The sequence below is a fragment of the Amyelois transitella genome, chromosome 18 (genome assembly GCF_032362555.1).
Source record: "Amyelois transitella isolate CPQ chromosome 18, ilAmyTran1.1, whole genome shotgun sequence".
NCBI classification, from domain to species: domain Eukaryota; kingdom Metazoa; phylum Arthropoda; class Insecta; order Lepidoptera; family Pyralidae; genus Amyelois; species Amyelois transitella.
In genome coordinates, this window is record NC_083521.1 from 3,459,052 (window position 1) to 3,480,741 (window position 21,690).

Sequence of the window (21,690 nt, forward strand, 5' to 3'; positions counted from 1 at the left end):
TACTAAATAAAGGTATGTGCACAAACCGCGTAGAAAGAAGAATTTGTAACGTTCAAAATAAAAGCTTCTTAGGGAAAATTAACGGCCCCTGTGACGCAGCGGTAGTACGCTTGTCTGTGACACCGTAGGTCCCGGGTTCGAATCCCGGCCAAGGCATGATGAGAAAAGAACTTTTTCTGGTTGGCCTAGGTCTTGGATGTTTATCGATGTAAGTATTTTATTATAAGAATTAATATCGTTGAGTTAGTATCTCGTAACACAAGTCTCGAACTTACTTCGAGGCTAACTCAATCTGTGTAAGTTGTCCCGTGTCAGTCTTTTTGAGACTTTTTGTGGCTTTGTCTACCCCGAGATAAAGACGTGATAAATGATTGTGTGTAGTATTGTGAGATGACGGACATCTTCAAAAATAAAGTTTTAAACAGAGTCAACGGTGAGAAGTCTTCAAACTCGATTCCGTAAACGTAGTCTACGTTTACGGAATCGAGGTTGAGACATAGGACAGGTTGCTAGCTCATTGTCTTCAAGAAGAACTAAAGCATAATTTTCCTTCATTCATAAATATAAAATAGGTATATTAAACTTTCAATTACTGAATGGCTGACAGACAGATAACGTTCAGCCGAACCTGTCGAGAACCTTCTCCATCAGAAGTGTAATGGACAAGTAAGAAAGGATATTTCGAAACTCTCACGGGAACAGAGACTAAAGGAGATTAATAATAATGTAATAAAAAGGCGACACTCTTGCCAAAAAGTAAATACTGATAATGATTAAATTAATTATGATTTTCGGCACCAATATAAATAAGAATAAGACCACTCTATCTAAGGGATAGGCTTATAAACTTGGGATTATCAATCTTTCGAGACTGCTGTGTCTGTCTACCCCGCAAGAGACGTATAAATAATTTGTATGTTCCGCCACTTGAAAATATAGCTAAAATAAAATAGTATGCATACAAAATATTAAAATCACACAACACATACCACTATCTGATGAAACGTGACCCCGCAGTGAGTAAAGTTTTCAGCGAAGATACATCAATATCATAAATTAAGCAGTACATAGATGTATCGACGAAAAACGTGACGCCTTAATTTAAACGTCCAATATATTTTTTTGATCTGATCAAGGTGTTCCACAACGAAGTATTAAAATTACCTGTTAAAATGTGTCTTTTGGGTTAATCGGTAAAAATCTTTGAGATATTTTATATAATTTTTTGGGACTCTTTTCCCATTCTCTGTTTGCTTACATGTATCTTTTTCTTCTCTTGTCTCTTTCCTATCGTAATGCTTTGACTTGTATATTTTAAGTACAAAGAGAGAAGATTTTGAATCGTAAGAAAAATGTAAGGACTGTTTCAAATGCCTCTGCCTAACCCTCGAAATAGAGGCATGATTATATAAATATGTATGAATGTTTCAAATACACCCTCACACTTTAATTTAAAAAACTCTTCTTTTAGTTAAATAATAAAAAAATCTACATCTAATCTCTCCATATTTTATGTTGACTGTGACATCATTACATTATTCACAGCAAAGTGACCGACCACCCACTTTAGAACTTGTGGAGTGAAGGGATAGGTAGGTGATCGTGATTCGAACCAAGGTAAACATTTATAATACTTGTGATACGTATCGTATCTACCTCATTGATAAACGGCATTGCATTGACACAAATAACTTGATCTATTGCATTTTAAACAGTCATTTTCTATATACGGGATCTTTTAATGATTAAGTACTCGTTTAATTTATGTTTTACTTCGACTACGAAGCGACTCGAATGAAAAATCGCAGTAATTTTCGATCAGGAAGAAATTTTGGGATATTCACCTAGACCAGTTAAGGAGACTAAGTGCCAAATTCAATGTCTAGATCCAGTGGTTTAGGCTATGCATTGATATCTCAGCCAATCAGTCAGTCAGTGTCCGCTTTTATATGTATACTTACTAGCGACCCGCCGCGGCTTTGCACGGGTAGCATTTATAGATATAAACCTTTCTTAAAAAAACCCTTATTCCGAAATTTTAAGCAGGAACAAAATCAGTCCACAACTTTCCGAGATTAGCGCACACACACAGACAGAGAAAATATATAGTGATTTAAATGTAGTGATTTAGTAGATAGCGGTTGTCGAAGCAAATGTTACTTCTATGTTCATCTGTCGAATATATGTAGAAAACATACATATAGTCACGTCTATATTCCTTCCAAAGTAGACAAAGCCAACAGTCTTAAAAACACTAAAAGGCCATATTTAGCTGCTTAATAATGGAATTGAGATTCAAATACTCGTACTGGAAAGTTGCTAGCCCAACTCATCTCTCTCAGAAGAATCTCAACATTATTAGCCTATCCCTTAGTCGCCTTTTACGTCATTTATGGGAAAGATATTGAGTGGTCCTATTTTTTAGTGCCGGGAACCACACGGCACGTATATATATAATGGCATAAGAAACTATTATTCTATATGAATATCTAGATAAGTTGCGTAAACATTTATTTAGGTCGTCCTGTACATCCCTCATCATTTATCAATGTTTTTCCTTGGCGCAAAAACCATTGATAAATATAGACTTCGCAAAAACAGATGCCTTAGTGAGTCGGAGAATGCTTCCCAAAGTTTTTTAGTAACAGCTAGCCTTTGCAAATTTGTTTAGTAGTAAATAGTGTGCCTCTAGATAAGAATATCTTGAAACTGTTTGAACTCTACTGTAGTTATAATATTACTATCCTTTGATTTAATTGATAAATCACAGAGAACCGTCCTCCACATCACATGCATGCAATAGTTCAACGTTTTTCATACAACACACTGTCACTTTTATAACAGTAGTGTGAATGTCTTTTAAAAATCTCTATTTCAAATGATTCAGAATTCTAAGTAGGCCTAGGTTTATCTACTGGGACTGAACCCTAGGCCATTGATATTCAACGCTCGATTTAGTTAGAAGTAACTTTGCCTCTGAACCCTTTCATCGATCGTCCGAAACTTCAATTCACGATGTGAACTACTGTGGTTGGGAAAGACTTTCAAACATATTATGTTGATTAAAATGGATAATGTCAAAAGCGCGATTTATTCGTCTTTTAGCGCAAATGAAATTGATTTACAATAATAAAATAAAATAACTCTTTATTGAACCACAATAAATTACAGAAAATTCTAAAAAACACAGCAGCAAAAGGCGACCTTATTCTTTGAATTGTGAATAAAACTTCACCCAGAGAAAGGATAAGCAGATGGCGCTCAGTATATAATTACAAAATAAATCGGTTAAAGCAATGAGCTTTAAATGTGGAAAGCAAATACATATTCAACAGATTTCACAACATTTGAGTGGAGTGGTTTGATTAAAATATATAAAAAATATTTTGTAGGAGAAACGGTGTTTTGCAAAGAAAGTATGTAACTATACAAACGGTCTCCCTCGATATAGTATTTGGTGTAGAGATAAAAAGTAAGTGTAGAGTTTCAAGATGCATATGATTGCACTGACATTGATACCTGCCAAAGATATTCAAGAAAACCTTATCTTTATCAAATCTTCGAATATCATTATCAGATATTGATAATGCAATCTTTTGAAGAATATGTGCTAGTCAATAATAAGTCCCCTGTGATCAGTTTTTTTCATTAACTTTCTTATTTAAAACTTATTAGCGAACACACATAAGGGTCTAATACAGAACCTCTTTTTTTAATTTGGTTAGTTTTTTTTTTATTTCGATTCTACAAAAGAGTATAATTGATAATTGAATATTCGTGGACAAGCAAACATAATGAAGAGTGATGATTTTATTATTGACGACAAATCTGGAATAAGGTAAAATTTTTCTTAATCTATTAAATGAAAAAAAAAATCAATCGATGAATTTATTATTAATACAGCAGATGATGCTATTGCCGTCAAAGCATTTTGAAATAGGTACATATATGTTAATATTTGTTAATCTTCCCCTTTTTTATCGGAAAAACAACTGCAACAAAGGGATTTGCAGACTACACATAAGCTACAATTTTCGCTAAAGTCTAAATTTTAATTCAGACGTTCGTTCAAAAAATTAAGTATTCTCAGCGTCGGTTATTTATTGAAAATCCTGTCAATTTTTATTCCTACGGGGTTCATGAAATACTCTTTTTGTTAAGTTAATAAATAAATAGATCACATATACATAGGTATAAACTTTTTAATGAATCTACATACCCTAAATCACTAGAACCACTCTTTTATTTAAAAATTATAATAAAAATTTAATTATTAATATTATAATAAACGTTCGTAAATACGAACTCTCCCGTCGTCCGTGAACTTTGTCGTATGTATTTCTAACGACCTCGTTAATTTTGCACATCCAAAATTCGTGTAATATGAAAATGTTTAGCCAGAACGAGCGACAGCAAAAGCAATAAATAAGCTTTGCCTTGACCGTTCAGTGTGGAGTGGTATTATCGCAGACGAACAAAATGTGCATTGTACGCTTGCCAACTAGTTTCAACATTCGTACGCGTTCTAACTAACGTACCTATGTCATTTTACTATAGGCGATTAGTGTTGTATGTAAAATCGTATAACTGCGAAATGTTATCGCATCTCAATACATATGTTTTTTACACTATCACGCAAAATTAACGTAACGAATTCGTACGAAACTTTAGTTAATTAACTGAACTATAGTAAATTATATACTATGTGATTGGAATAAAGCATTATTTACGCGCAACCGCTTATATATAGAGCACATGATAAACCTAACACGAAGACAAAAGTGATTACATGTCTATAGGTTTACTGATGTGTTTCGTCATGCCTTTTTTAGTTGTTGCTTGTATTCTACAAAAAAAAAAAAAAAAAACAGGGAACTCGAAATATTTTTATCTAAATACCCACCTACAGCCAAACATAATACGAGAAACCTAGATAGTTTCTATGCGGCAGCTTTAAACTCCGTCTGATGAATTCGTAAAGATTTACTTAACTACAATATTAACAATAAGTTAAATCGATTTCGTTCACGAATTTATTTTTAATATTTTACAAACTAAGACGACAAAAAAGTAAATGTTGGAATTTTTACTAGAATTAATATCGCGCCTACATTGTTAAAAGGATTTTTGTTATATTTCTATAAAATAGCTATAATTCAATCGATTTTTTGTCATATAATTATTTATAGCAACAACTGAAACGACACGTGTGAGACACATTTGAAAAAAGCGGACCCTAGGTTCCAAAGCATAGCAGCAGAGCGTGCAACTTGGAATCTTAGCTATGAATCTTTAAAGATAAGAGAATGAGTATTATATATACAATACTACTTTAAAACTATTTATTAATATATTATACGCTTTTCGTCTATTTTGGCAATTATTTTCAGGAATATATTTGATACCATTTTTTTTTCGATAAATAGAAGTAGTGTTTCATTTTATTTATTTATTACACTTAATGCTTCTAAAATGTGCATTCTCTGTCATTCAAACCTTTGGACCAAACTAAGATGTATGTGTTTTAACAATTAACCACAATTTGAGAATATCTATCAAATTCATGAATAGATTTAACATTATGCAGATGGATAATAATAAATTAATTTCTTGGTGTTTGACTTGCCGACGGGCCCAAAGATTATCACTGAAGTATAGAAAATTATGTTATTGAGCGTAAAATTTCAAATCTAAGAGTTATCTTTTCCCGTAAAAATAACAAGTTATTAACACGATTCAGAACTTTTAAATTAAATTTTCTTCTTATCTGAACCGCAAAGTATGATAATCTCCGCAGAACACAATTTAATTAAATAAAGGACCCGCCGGTATGTCACAATCAGTGGGAAATACTTACATTTTACCGTCGAGAATCTAACAGGCCCACCTATGTTGATAAACACAAGAGTAAAATCACTCACTGGTATCACTTGAAATTATTTTCGTCACTCGACATCGTAATAATCACTCGCGCGCGGAGACGACCGACACAGAATCAACGTCTGGCGTCTTCGGCGGATGCCGGAGTACTGAAATCGTTCTACGAGACTCGTTACAGGGTCTACGGCGAGTCCCCTGCCCCTCACGCAAGATTTCAGCCGCTTTCCGCATTTGCGGTTCGACGCACTGACACTTGAGGCGAAAATTATAGTCCTTTTTTTTAGGACTGTCAGAAGCGAGATTACCATAAATTTATCGAAATATTTGAGGATATACAGGAATCGGTATACGAAAAGCAAAGGCTTGGGAACGCTTTAACCTGAAACTGTTACGTTGGGCACACTTTTATGCGTCCGTATCAACCTACATTAAAGCTAAATAAAATATTTGTTTCCAGATGTTTGTGTTCTCTTTGTTAGCCTCGAAGCAGAAATGAGATTCAACGACTGCGACATGTAAAGAAGAAGTTCAAAGCCCTTTTCCTTTTTTCTGGATTATTCCAATTCGGTCACTTAGGTGATGAAATTTAACATTTCTTTGTCCGGAAAATGGACTCAGCGCGGGTAGAAATATAAAAAAAAAATCAGCGAACAATTACGTTTATACACTATACCTGCTAATCTTAGCCATTAATTTCTACCACCTGTGCTTCAGATCATTATAATAATCAGCTAGTGAACTGCTTACATTAATCCCTTAACAATATATATGAGAAAACATCCCCACAACTTATACAATAAAGTAAACTATGTGCATAGTAAATGAAATTGGATCTGACGATCGCGTCGTAAAATCCGAACAAACAAACGAAATCTTTTAAAACTTTGGCAGGAATATACTGAGAAATCGCTCCTATTTCGTCTAAGTACTTCGTCTTATTTTCTAGACAGTTCCGTGCTATTATTATTCGTCAAATCTATTTTCCTACTTAGGTATATACCTATATTATAAATGCGAAAGTTTTTAAGGATTTGTGTATGTGTGTGGTTCTTTCACGCTAAAACTTCTGAATGGATTTTCTAACGGAGGCATTGGATTAACATATTAAGTTGAAATTTTTAAATTATATATATATATTATAATAATTATGTATGTGTGGTTACCAATATAAAGAATAGGACCACTCCATCCCTTTCCTATGGATGTTGTACGATGAGACTAAGGGATAGGCTAATCGTATACTTGGGATTTCTCTTTTAGGCGATGGACTAGCAACCTGTCACTATTTGATACTGAATTCTATAATCAAGCCAAGCGGCCGAGCATAGCCTTTCAGTATTTTGATGACTTTTGGCTCTGTCTACTATAAAGCCGTGATTATTATGTTGTTTCACGTAGTAGTCACGGGTAACAAACAGTTAGTAATTCAAGTTTTTACACAACAGTCAAACTATCCGCCATTGCAATTGATTTGTTTCTTTTATAACTATGTACTATTTTCTTGTTACTGTGTAAATTTCTATGCAATAAAGATATTACAAACAAACAAACAGACAGTATAAAACGATTAAGCCTTCCTTATTGCCCACTCCGCTTAAAAATACGGCTGTCGATTTTTATCTGCAGCCCCCGATCCGTTTATTTGATACCGAATAATTGATGCGTTGTCCATCCATCAGCACCTCTTAACGTCGCTTAATCTTACTTTAACTACTTGGGAGTTCAAGCAAAGTCTTTCTCAATGATATAAATGGATATTTTTCTTGGGAATTCTAAATTTCTGCCTGTTTTTAATGAACATACGATCACACCTCTTTCTTGGATAGGCAGGCACAGACTAAATCTTTGCGCATACTACTATCCCTGCTTAGTTATTTTGCGTCATCAATCTTTACATGCTAACTCGTCGCTGAAGTTTCTTTCAGAAACTCAGGACAGGAGTATCCTATACTCTTGAAAGGCACTCTTGACCTGACCTTTCAGATCGATCGATCAAGGCCGGTCTCATTTAAAACCCACCAGCATAACATAAACAAACATACACACATACATACAGTCACGTCTACATCCCTTGCGGAGTAGACAAGGCCAACGGTCTTGTAAAGACCGAAAGAGGTTCAGTTGTATGACTTTATGATGGAATTTAAATTTAAATAGTGACATGTTGCTAGCCCATCGCTTACAAGAGGATCCCAAATTTATATCCTATCCCTTAGTCGCCTTTAACAACATTCATAGGAAATATATATCGTGGTTCGTGGTTCAATTCTACCGTACCGTCTAGTATACCGGAAACAAAATCAGGGAATTTAAAAACATATTTACACGCATTTTGATAGCAAATCAAGAGGCTGTGATCGGTTTTCATATGTACCTTTAATTAAGTTTGGTCCCGACACATATTGAATTGGCGTCAATCTCGCCCAGCTAATAATATTTTCCCGAGTTTGGTAGATTTTGTCATCACATTCAATAAAGAAAAAACATAAAATACAAACGCTCGGGATAATTTTGTTTAGTACTTACTGAAAAGCAAATAAATTTGTGCTATGTAGAAAACTAAATTTGTGTGTGATAAAAAAATATATGCTGTCGTCATCTCCATCTTTATAGCTGAACGTGGTCTTTCAGTCTTTCCAAGACTGTAGGCTCTGTCCACCCCGCAAGGGATACAGACGTAACTACATATCTGTATGTATGTATCCCCGTTGCATTCTCGTGTCGAATGATATGAATGGCATAACACTCCTCTTAGTAAAATTCATTACTAAACTCATTCTATCCGACTACGGCGAACCAAAAGGAGGATCCAAATAGTGACAGGTTGCTAGCCCATCGCCTAAAAAGAAGAATTGCAATTTTATAAGCCTATCCCTTAGTCACCTTTTACGACATCCATAGGAAAGAGATGGAGTGGTCCTTTTCTTTTTTTGTATTGGTGCCGGGAACCACACGGCACTATGTATAACACAGCTCTTTTTTGCAATCACAGAAACCTCATCAGAATCCATTCTGTACATTTGATCTAGAAATCTAAATTATAATGTTAGAAAAGTACATTTGTATCTTTAACTTAATTTTTATTTCCGTCCCAGGTGGCCGAGAGAAAATAATCTCCAGAACTGAATTTGTCCGTCAATTCTAACAAAAACTTTCTTTGTGAACTTGTCATCAAGTTCATTTCATATCTTAAAGTTGGTACCAACCATTTTGTGATTGTTATTACAAGTTTTATAGATCTAGAATTTATAATTTAATACCGATAATTTACTTAAAAAATTTTTGTTTAGTTAGCAATTAACCGATAATCTGTCTTCATAATCATCACATTAATGTCATCATAATCATCATTTCAGCCGTAGTACGTCCTCTGCTGAACATAGCCCTCCCCCAATGACTTCCACCTCGCTCCGTTGGAGGTGACCTGCATCCAAAGTTTCCCCGCAGACTTCACCAAATCATTTGTCAATCTCGCGAGGGGCTCTAGACTGAGCTTTCCATTACGTGATCTCCACTCGAGGACTTTTTGGCCCCATCGGCCCTTCGAGAAATGTGGCCTGCCCATTGCAGTTCACATTTCTCGAAGGGCTCTTCAGTTTACTGACCCGAGTTGTTTCGGTTACTTTCGTTCGTCTACGGATCTCCTTATTCCTGATCTCGCAGAAAAACACTTAGCATAGCTCTTCATAGGTCGCTGAGTGATCCTCAGCCTATTTAAGAGGCCAACTGTTATAGACCACGTCTCGGCACCCTACGGCACTTAGGCAGCACGCTCTGGTCAGAGACCTATCTGAACTCACATCAAAACATCCACTGAACGCTGGCCAGCCCAGTTGGATCGTCCGAGAGACCTCCATCTCAAAGTTGGATCAACTAAAAGCGACCGCTTTGTCCTAGGTAGTCATATTAACCTCGAGGATTCGAGTTCCCCACAGCTACGAGTAATATAAGTAAATACAATGACAATAACTTTTCGAAACTTCAGAACGAGAAGGAAGCCTTTATCTTACTCTATACCACATCACAAGAAACCTACATTTCCATCCCGGACACAAAGACTAGGTATACCTAGTTTAGGTATCTTGTCATGGTCCCGTCTTGCAATGAGATGGAATCAATCAATTCTTAAATGCCTGGAACCACACGGCACATGAATAACCGCAAAGCTAAAGTTACAGTACGTGGGCTGCTTGCCAGAGGCGTACTCTAAGCTTTTCTAGGAAATATTACACAGTTTAAATGTTAAACTTCCTATATTAAACCACATATATGCGATATATAATCACCTAAAGTTTCAGGTGTTTGATGTATTCATAAAGGCTAGTTATAATATGTTGTAAAACACAGCTACGTCTGAACTTGGCCCTTAAGTTTTTTCAAGACTGTTGGCTCTGCCTACCCTGCAAGGGATAAAGAAGTGACTATGTATTAACATGTTTATTTGTGTATACAGTACAGAATAGTTTTAGGATTAAACAAAAGTTAATGAGTGGTAAAATGGTTTTTCTGAGGCAAACTTGAGTCCTTCTATGAAATACGAGTATTACAATTTTTTTTATAAGGTTTTAATTATAACTGACCCACTATTTCAATTATTTATCCACTTTCTTTGTATTGTTTAAATTGCATTACGTGAAATGAAGGCAAGATATAAAATATCTATTCTAATGTTATAAATGCAATGTAAGTTATCTGATTGTTACGCAAATTGAACCGATTTTGATAAAATTTTCTATGCATATACGAATCAAAAGTTATTTTTTTTTTCTAGAAATATCCATGGAAACGAGACTCTACGCAAAACGTTTTGTTATATAAGGCAATCAAACATGTTTATTTTAGCTTGATACGGATTAGTTTGGACATTGAGTAACCTCAGAGTGAAAGTTACAGGACGTGGGATGGCTTACCAGAGATGGACTCAGTTCTGGGTAATATTGCGAAGTTTAATTGGCTTCAATACATGACTGAACGAAAAACCTAAGTAAGAATAAGATAATTTAATACGTTTATTAAAAATTTATTTTTATGATGAAAATTTTCAATTTATTTTTTTGATGAAATATTTCTTCAATAGCGAATTATAAGTAGATGTATTATGATTTCATGAAATGAGAGTTAAAATATGAAGTATAAAAATTAACAATGGCCAATAGAATGTGAATATTAAATATTTCTTAAAATACATACATGTTTTTATTCCTTGCAGGTAGTCAGAGCCATCACTTTCAACAAGACTGAAAAGGCTACGTTCAGCTTTATGGTAAGTATATATTGTAATGGAATTGAGATTTAAATAGTGACAGATTGCTAACCCATCATATATAAGAAGAATCACAACTTTATTAGATTTTTCCTTCATTTCTTGAGTTAATTTTATCTTGATTGAATTATTTAAGTAAAAGATTGCATAATTTTATTGTTGCTAACATGTAATGGTAAAAATAGAAAAAAAATCATAAAAAAAAATTCATAAATGCTCATTCCCAGATCCATCACTGACCTTCAAGAAAGTTTACTGTTTAGCAAATATTTCTCCCTTATTTATATATCGAACTTGTAACATCCACAGTCGTAAACTTTTTGAATAGGACCTAAAGTAAACACGTGTAACTTTGAAAATATGGTCGTTTTACGTCCCATTTTTTTTCTCTCGCTCCTTCTTGTGGTAGTCTAAGAATCTTCTATAGGATGGTATCGGATTACTTACTTTCTTCTTCTTAAATTATCATCCTTTTGGATCATATTGTGACCCTCTGTCTCCCTCTTTTGTGGCCCATTGGCACTACCAACTCTTCTAACTTCCGATTACAGGGTACATTTCCAAAGGTCGTTATTTAAACAAATATAACAACAAACAAATACAACCATACTTATTATTCTTCAGTTTCTATTTATTACGAGTTGCGTAACTTGATTCTTCTCTATAAATACTTCAAAAAGTTTTACAAATGTTACAATAATAATTTCATTGAGCGGAAAGTTTGCAATAGCGCTTTTATGCAATTAACTTAGTTACCCTTTACCGCAGACTAAAAATTGCGTAGTGTATTTAAAGCATTCATTTAACTTTAGTTTCAAAGTAAAATCCATTCATCAAACAGCCTGGGAAAAGTATTTAGTTAATGTTCTTTGTTATGAATGGATACAATAAGGCGCCTACACAGTCGGACAGTCGAACAATTTACTTAGCTTGTTGTTTAATTTATGTAGTATCCGCAAATGGGCGGCCGAGTGGCACATTTATTTCTGCTTCAGCTCATTGAGATATAGATTACGCAGCGATCGAAATTTAAACTTTTTGTTTAATCTTCATAACTAAGTACTATTAATGCCCGTGGAGTTTGGCTTACTCAGACCTTTCATTACTCCTTACTCATAACAGCGTGTTTGTGCTCAAATTGTTATATTATGTTGTTAATGTACATGTGGGTATCCTAACATAAAATCTCCACGCACCTACTATTCTAATTTGGTCATGATACGTTAGTTTTTAATGCAAAAGATCTGGGTCGGTCAGAATTCCAGCAGTATTAATTGCGGCATGTGAACGTGTAAGTACTTGTTTTTAGTAACTAAACTTTTCTCAAAAATACATTTATTTATTATTTTAATAATCAGTAATCAAGAAAGAATTTGCATTTAGAAATTATGTTTCAATAACATTATGAAAAAAAAATTCTACCCTTTATAAGTTTATAAGACAAAATGCTACTAATGTTGGTTACATTAGTAGCATTTTGTCTTATAAATAATGGGAATCCCGAATTATTACGAGTATTACCTATATAAAATCCAGTTGGTATAATAATTTCCATTTCATCGTTAAGCCTCTCTATACTGGAAACCACATCAAAAGATAATCACCGATCTGGGACACAATGTGTAAATTAAAATAATTTACAATATGAGATTTCGGCTTTTAAAAAAAAAGTCATTCCCTTTTTAATTACATGCTATAATTTCTATTATATTATGTTTCGATTTTATACACACAACAAATGTACAATGGCGGAGGGTTGCCGAAGTTAACCAGAGGACTAAAATATTTATAGGTAGTACCAATTTTTGATGAGGGGAATGAGAAATTTGAAAAAGTTAACCCCAAGGTCCGAAGCACGAAGAAAGTTCATATAACTTAAAGCTTGATAATACTAATACAGATTAAGATGAAACGTGAAAGGTACATTATGTACCTTATGTATGTACCGTATGTACCGTACATAGAATAATAGGAGGTAGTCGCCGCTTACGTTATCCATGAGAAAGATATGCATGAGGTGGTCATATTGTAAAGTATCAGGAACCACACATCAGCCCCCGGAACATGGCATGCGCGACGCCATTTTTATCGCGCGAAAACCTATCGCTGTCCCGTGCCGCTTTATAGAAGAAGCGAAACAGCTATAACTTTTCGCGCGATAAAAACGGCGAGATCAAAGCATGCATTATTTTTTTTCCTGACAAGTAGGTACTAGTGAAAAAATAAAGTGCAGTACTAGTTTATCTTTCGAAGCATCTAACGTAAATTTTCTATTTACAATGTAGATTCATTTCAACTCGTCTCATTTCATCTAAACTTTCTCTACGTTCTTGGACATAATACTCTCCCCCCGCGCGGGGGGTACTCGGAAAATATTAAGTATCATCACGGGCTGAGAATTTCTCACAAACCAATTACTTACTTTAATTTCATTTTGTCGTCACATTTTCTTTATTAAATTATTTTTTTAAGAAAGCCCGAGTAACCTGACGCTTTTTTAATTAGGTTAATTAAAAATTTGGATGTTTCTATCAATGCGAGTTAACGACGACTCAGTCGGCTTTTCTGTGATAATTATTTTAGATATACCTTGTGATTATTTAAAGTGTCGGTTTTCTAATTAATATCAAATACAATTTCTTGTGTAATTATCGAACAATTTACAAGAATAAACGCAAGTTTTATAAAAGCTAGCTGCCCGAAACCTGCGTTATTAAGTTATTTTTTAAATGTATTTGTTTGTATTTATGTTTTCTTTAAGGTATTATTGTGAGAATTTGAAATTTCAAGTAACAAAATAACAAACAAACAATCAAAACATAAACATATACGCCGGCTCTACTGTTACTTTAAGTTTTTCCAAATCCTAACCAACCTCTCACAAGGGGTCAAGTTCTTCTAAGTATTTATGTAAAAAAACCTGAATTGCGGCGCAAATAAACATATTATATTTTATTTGCGCCGCAATTCAGGTTTTTTACACTTTATACATATTAATTTTTACACTTTCGTATTTATAATACTAGTTTGAAGTTTGGATTTTAACAATCCCAAGACCCTTTCAACATGTCTATCTCGCTCAATATGATCTCATAAATCCTGAAATATAAAAAGTCCCCTTACATCCTCGTCATCATTACAGTGACAGTAGTCATTACGGCACAAGCCCTTGGCCATAGACATAGATCTAGCTAGACCTTGCAAGTGCTGTTTCTTTCTCCTGGCATTTATTCCAGTTCTCACCTCACCTCTCTGGAGAGAACCAATTCGTGCGACTGTTGATAATAATTCTGGATAGGGTCAGATTCACGAAGCAAGTCAACAAGTTTTATACAGTACTTGTTATTCGAGTGTCAATCCAGGCAGTGTCCAATGAACGCCTATTTGCTACTGAAGAATCATTCGATATCTGTCGTGTTTTAATTATCGTACCGTATTGAACTGTAGCCGTAGACCAAAACATTCATCCTTTACCGACTTTTGCATTTGATTTCATTCCCTTGGCAATTTTCAGTAATTAAATTAGTCTTTGTTACTACTTAAGGTCTAATACTAATTAAGTAATAAGTAATAATTTTGGCAAAAAAAATATTATATTAATATATAATGCTGAACTAGAGGTATCTAGCTAAATCTATGTCTGCGCTGTGCCCTCAGCCCTCGAATTAGGACATTGGCATTCATCCCACGCGGCGACCCGCCCGAGATTATCTCGCGTAATTACAGACTTTCCAATAAAATTTCAATGATAATAATCCGTTGCATATATCAACACCCCGATTTCTAATCCTTTTCTTCTATTTTTGTGGTGTATGTACATAAAATATTTTTAATTGGGGGTTTAACGGGTATAATAAATCGACGATTGATTTAGTCATTTCGATAGAAATTACTTTTCTGTTATATAGAACCAAATTAAGAAGGTCATCATTTTCTTTAAACTTAAACTGATAATGAATACTCAATTCTGTCAATTTTTGACATAGAAATCCGAATATTATACGACTTTTATGATCTTTACCTACCATTCTATTAGGTAAGTTGAAAAAATAACATTTACGAGTATTACTAATGCCAGAATTACCTAACTTATAAATCGGTCGTTATATACAGCCGAGCGTACCTTTCAGTATTTTCAAGACTGTTGGCTCTGTCTATCCCGCATAGACCTAACCATATTATTATGTATGAATAGGTCGTTAATCAAAAGGTCACAATCCTAAAGTACAAACGGTCGCTAATTACGAGGTAACTCAACTTGCCCGATCAACCCTCAGCTTTGATAAAGTTATCTGACCAAAGCCGATACCAACATTTTGACAGGTGGGTTAAGCCCTGACCCTTAGCGATATTGTACGGTCAAACCGTCTGTTGTTTTACATTTGGATTTTAGATTATAATGATGTGGGTTCTGCTTTGTAATTCAACTATCACTTAAGATTCAGTTTACGCGAGATCTTTTATTTTTTACTATTTGGACCTATTTATTAATATATTGTCGTGATAAAAAGTGAATTTACAGTGTTATTTTTTCAAAAAATATAATGAGGGCACTTTATTATTAATTGAAAATTTTTTATTGTCCCACTTATCTCTAAACATTTCGTGGAAAAAAAAATTGCGCAATTGGTTATTTGAGTCTATTCGTGAACTTTAAAATTTTTCTCTTTCTTTTCAATTCGTTCATGATTAATAAGAAAAATTTGATTATACACAGTGTAACCGACAGAGGCACTGGTAGAGGCTGGATCAATGTCATTTATTTTTCTTTTCTCATAAAAACATAAAACTATGGCGCCGAACCAAAAAGGTTAGCAGCGTGGCCGTCGCTAACATTTTCCCCCCTAGTATCCTCATAGAGGATACTCAGTTCCTTAACCAAAAGAGGCCACGCGAGCAGCCGGCCGCTTTATCACACTCGCTCCAGTCCTAACGTCGACTACCCTAACTCTACCATCTGCACCTGGGTAAACTTTTTCTATAATCCCCTTTGGCCAGGTGTTACGCGGAGATGATGGATCAACTACTAAAACTAAATCTCCAACTTTTAATTGCAACCCCTCTTGGGTCCATTTACGTCTAGGCAAGAGCTCGGGTAACACTTCTTTAACCCACCGACTCCAAAAAAGATCCGTAAGCCGTTGCGCCATGCGCCACTGCTTCCCAAGGCACAGATCTCCATCACTAAATACTCCGGGCGAAGGTAGATTGGAGGAGCTTCCTAGTAAAAAATGATTAGGCGTAAGAGCCTCTTTGCTTTTAGGGTCTACTGACACGTGTGTTAAAGGTCTGCTGTTAATAATGTTTTCTATTTCAGTGAGAAAAGTTGAAAGAACTTCAACTCGTGGCGCTCTCTCTTTGAGCACAACTTTTAATGACGTTTTAACACTGCGAATAAGACGCTCCCAGGCGCCACCCATATGCGGACTTGCCGGAGGAATAAAACGCCAATTCACATTTCTGTTGAGAGCTTCCAATGCAAGTTCAGTCCTGTCAATTTCTTGAAAACTTCGTCGCAGCTCAGCATCCGCTCCTCTCAAATTTGTTCCGTTGTCGGATAGAATGGTTTGGGGCCAACCACGTCTAGCAGCCATGCGTCTTAAAGCCATAATAAGTGAGTCAGTTGTCAGAGAATCAACAATTTCAATATGCACGGCACGAACTGTAAGACACGTAAAAAGAACGCCATATCGTTTCGGTCTCTGACGACCAACCGTTACCTCTATTGGGCCAAATAGATCTACCCCACAAACTGTGAAGGGGCGTTTGTGATGCGTCAGTCGCTCCTCAGGTAGATCACCGAGTCTCGGAGGCACAGGCTTCGCCATTCGTATTCTGCAAACCAGACATTGTGAGGCCACAGTACGCACAGTTGGTCTCAAATTTAATACCCAATATTTTTGTCGAAGCTCGTTCACTACCAATTCATTATAAGAATGCTGCGCTTGGACATGATAGTTTTTTACTATCAATCGTGACAAGTGATTTCGTCCGTCTAAAATAATAGGATTTTTAGCATTTGCTTGTACTTCTTTAACAGCGCCAATGCGCCCACCAACGCGTAGAAGACCATCGCTGTCCAAGTACGGAGTGAGATCTCGCAGTCGACTATCCCGTTTCAAGGGCTTATTTTCTTGTAAGCAATGTATTTCGTCACTAAACGATTGCATTTGGGCATTTCGTAATAATAATCCTTCTGCTTTGTTTAGTACTTCGCTGTCAATTTCAACTTTTTTCTTTCTACACTTTTCTATGAATAATAAAACAGAAGCAGCACTACGTTGCAGCCGCAACCAACATGAAAACCGTTGCGGATCAGGAACAGGAGAGCTAGTCGTCTCATTAACTTTACTTGACACAACTTGTATTTTTTCCAGAATTTCATCACTAATGACATCTTTATTCAAAGGTCAAGAAAAGAGGACCGGTAAACCATAGAGAATCATTTTCCAAGATGTGATCGTGCTTCTTAGAGGCAAGGTCAGCTGGGTTACATCCTGAAGGAACGTAGTTCCATTCGGAAATAGTGGATGTATTACATATCTCGCCTAACCTGTTTGCAATAAATGGCTTATACTTTTTATTTTCATTTCTAATCCAACTGTTGAAAACAAAGACTGTTGTTGAATCAGTCCAATAAAATGTTTTATCAACTTTAAAACGATGCTCTGATTTGATTGTGTCTGCTAGTCGGCAACCTAATAATGCGCCTTGTAATTCAAGCCTCGGGATTGTGACTCCCTTAATCGGCGCTAAACGGCTTTTACTGGCAACAAAGGAGACTTGCACTGAGCCATCACTATTTTCTTTACGCCAGTAGGCGACTGCAGCATACGCGGATGGCGATGCATCACAAAACAAATGAAGTTGCAATGTGTATAGGGCTGCTGTGTCAGCGCGGGTCTGGGCCCCCGATGCAGCGCTATAAGGACTAACTCTAAAGTACCATCGTGGTATAGAAATGCGATTCAAAGTCTGCAGTTGCTCTAACCAATTACGAAAAGAAGTAAACATTTCATCTGAAACAGGCTCATCCCATTTTATGTCACTTTTCCATGTTTCTTGCATAATAATTTTACCTTGAATGATAAATGGGCCAAGAAATCCGTGAACATCATAAATTGACATGATAATTCGTAATAATTCACGTTTAGTAGGCTTTCTTTCCTTCTCAAAAACTTCGTGCGGGATGCGTTTGAATGATAAATCAAAACCTAGCGTATCAGTAGCAGGATACCAAAGAAGACCAAGTGTTCGTTCAGACTGTCCTTCAATGTTGAATTTCACGGCTTTCTCGTTGAGGGTTTCCTTTGGCGTACCTCTTAGAACATCGACGCTATTACTAAGCCAATTTCGCATAAGAAAGCCTCCTTGTTGGTTTATGTGCAAAATATCATTTACCATTTTAACAGCGGAAGAAACATCAGGCAAACTGTCAATGTAATCGTCCATATATTGGTTCTTCCTAATGGCCTGAACAGCGTCAGGAAATTCTTTCTCAAACCGTTCTGTGTTCTTAAACTGATTAACATATTGCGCAACAAAAGGAGAACAGTTGGCACCGAATATAAGGGAAGTCATCACATATTTCTTGACTGGCTCTGACGTATTTTCTCTCCACAAAAATCGAAATGCATTCATATCTTCTTTACGTATTTTAATACGTAAAAACATATCTTTTATGTCACCTATGACACCAACAGGATTTTCGCGAAAACGTAACATAATTCCCAAGAGAGATTGCAACAAGTCAGGTCCCTGCAAAAGAAAATCATTTATACACACCCCTTTACTTTTCGCAGCTGCGTCAAATACGAGCCGCAACTTAGCCTTATTAGGGTTATCAACACCGAAGTGAGGCAAGTACCATACGCGTTCGAAACCTACGTTATCTTCGCGCACCTCTCTAGCAAAATCGTTGATGAATAAATGTTGTACTCGCTCTCGATACCTGGATGCATAGGCTTCATTCTTTTGCATCTTTCTTTCTACCATTTTCAACCTACTTAAAACCTGAGGATAAGACTCGGGCAAAACCACATCGTCGTATTTCCATGGTAAGCCGACATACCACTGATCATCAAACATTTGCGACGTCTTGTCTAATATATTAACAGCCCTTAAATCCTCAGGGCTCTGTCTAGGCTTAGTGCAGATACCTATTGATTCTAAAGCAAACGATTGACGAACTTCATTATATAATTTTGCGTCGTAATCTACGTCTACGTTCTTATCAGAAGACTGTATAGAGAGAGATTTAATATCTTCTATAGAAAACAAATGACAAATAGGCACTATGTTTCCCCCCTGTCTAGGACAGTCAACACTAAGGTTTAGAGCGGGCGTGGCGAAACGGTCAGACGCGTTGGACTTACTTACCGAGTTATTCCCATGGACGCACCACCCTAGGGCAGTTTTGGTCAGAAACGGCGCACGCTGCTTACCTCGGATACATTTCTCAGGCGCGATAAGGTCGTGGTGATTCTGACCAATCAATAATTTCGGCTGCACACCGCAGTTACAAACATCAAAATCTTCAGGAACTTTATAGTTGCTGAAATCAAAGTTAGATAAATGTTGAGAAGGTAAATTTAACTCTTTCAATTTCCTAGCATTTAACTTGTACTTGTCTCCGCTGCTGTTGGATATTGTAAAGTCAATCAACTCCATCTCACATACTAATTCAGTATCCCAAGCACCTCGTGCTCGCATCATGCGTTTTTCTCCATGCAAGCCTAAGCGGTCTGCAATATCTGCTGCCAGGAGAGTCGCTGTAGAACCACCATCAATAAGACCGTGCACGTGCATACTCCCCTTGGGACCAAATATTGTCAATGGTACAATCTGTAGTAATACTGAACATTGGTCTACATTTGTCTGGGTGACTGTCTCGCTTTTTTCACTGCTGCTCTTTGGCTCATCTGTTGCTTTTTCTTCAGATAACTTGTCTTTAGGTGCGATCCAGTGCAGGAGGCGGTGGTGTGGCTGACCACACTCATTGACGTCACAGTTGTCGCCTTGGCACATTTCTGGTTCACGGTGACGAAAAGCAAGACATTTGAAACATAAGCGTTGCGTTCGAGCAAATCTCCAACGATCTTTACGTAAAGCTCGTTTATATCGTGGGCAATTAGGTAAAGAATGACGACTCACACGACAAAATCTGCACTTAGGTGTTTCTCCTGCTTCACTGCTTACAGCCGACAGAAGTACTGCGTGAGTAGATTTTCGCTCATCGGGTTTACGTTTCTCCGACGTCTGAAATTGAATATGACTTACCCCGGCCAACGCAGTCTTATTTGCTTCTTCATACAAAAATTCAGATAGTTTTTCTAGTTTAGGTAAGTCATTGTCTTGTTGTTCGAATATGTAATCAGTCCATTTGCAGACAAGAATATTTGGAAATTTGGAAATTATAATACTTGCAAGTTCAGGGCTTCTTAAATAATCGTTTTGTTTAATAGCTTTAGCGGCAGTCACGTAGTTTTTGACTTTGATGGCAAAATTGACAATGTCGTGGTGATATGACATAGGTAAGGACGGAAGCTTTTTCAATTGGGTTATAAGTCTATTTACTATTGTTTCAGGCCTCCCATATCGGAGCTCAAGAGTCTCAATTATAACATCAGGTGACGTAACTCCGATTAGTAAAGATGAAACCGTATCTTTAGCTTCCCCTCGAAGACATTTTCGTAAACGCCATACATTCTCAGTGTCTGTATACTTGCATAGCTTTGTCGATTCATAAAACGCCTGTTTAAATTGCAGCCATTCGAGCGAATCACCATGAAAATAAGGTAGATCTTTGGATGTCGCCAACCTTGTAAGAAGCTTATCGTTACTATTTTTTGATGTCGAGGCAACAATTGTATCTCGTAGCGCTTCAGTCAACTTTTGGATGTCATTCTTTCGGTGCTCTTTACAGTTTTCATGGGAAATAGTTGAATGCGTTTCATCTAGCGGCTCGAGCGACGCGTCATGATGAGATTCTATACTCTGATCGAGCCAGGCATGCACTCTGCTGTCAAGAGACATCGATTTTGAAGTGACGGAGCACGAAGATTTTGACCGTCTTTGCCTATCAAGAGATTCAATTTCAGCGGCCAATTTCTTATCAATTAAATCAGACTGAATAGCTTTTATTTTAGCTGCAGCTTCAGCTTTTGCACGCGCAGTTTCAGCTCGTGCACGTGTAGCCTCACGTACAGCCTCCATCTCTAGAGTGGCTTTAGCTTGCGCCGCCTCCAGCTCCAACGCTCTCCGCCGTGAAAGGGATGACGACGTCCCTTTCGTTTTACCGGTTGCTGCGGATTTGGCATCATGCTGGTCATCCGATTCAATTTTTTCAGATTTAACTAAAGGAGGAACCTCACCATAATCCTGGCGCAACTCTTCCTTGGCACCGCGTGGTTTTCGTTTGCGCGATGTAGGGGGAGTGCGAAACATTTTACCAGCCTTTTCCAAATTCGGCTCAAGGACCACAAAATGTAACCGACAGAGGCACTGGTAGAGGCTGGATCAATGTCATTTATTTTTCTTTTCTCATA

The 21,690-nt window shown here is 36.4% G+C and overlaps 2 protein-coding genes across 6 annotated transcripts in view; one reads left to right on the forward strand and one right to left on the reverse strand.

Moving 5' to 3' along the window:
- The window catches only part of LOC106136237 (uncharacterized), a 286,942-nt gene extending 280,927 nt beyond the window's left edge, over positions 1-6,015 (reverse strand). For all 5 annotated transcript variants that reach the window (XM_060949379.1, XM_060949376.1, XM_060949375.1 and 2 more), the window contains exon 1: positions 5,858-6,015. In XM_060949379.1, the coding sequence (XP_060805362.1) occupies positions 5,858-5,859 (2 nt within the window). In that variant the 5' untranslated portion in view covers positions 5,860-6,015. The remainder of the gene's footprint in view (positions 1-5,857) is intronic.
- The window catches only part of LOC106136223 (dynein axonemal assembly factor 10), a 38,602-nt gene continuing 20,669 nt past the window's right edge, over positions 3,758-21,690 (forward strand). Inside the window, exons 1-2 of the mRNA XM_013336699.2 lie at positions 3,758-3,838; positions 11,090-11,143. The gene's annotated coding sequence lies outside the window, so the exon portion shown is untranslated. The remainder of the gene's footprint in view (positions 3,839-11,089; positions 11,144-21,690) is intronic.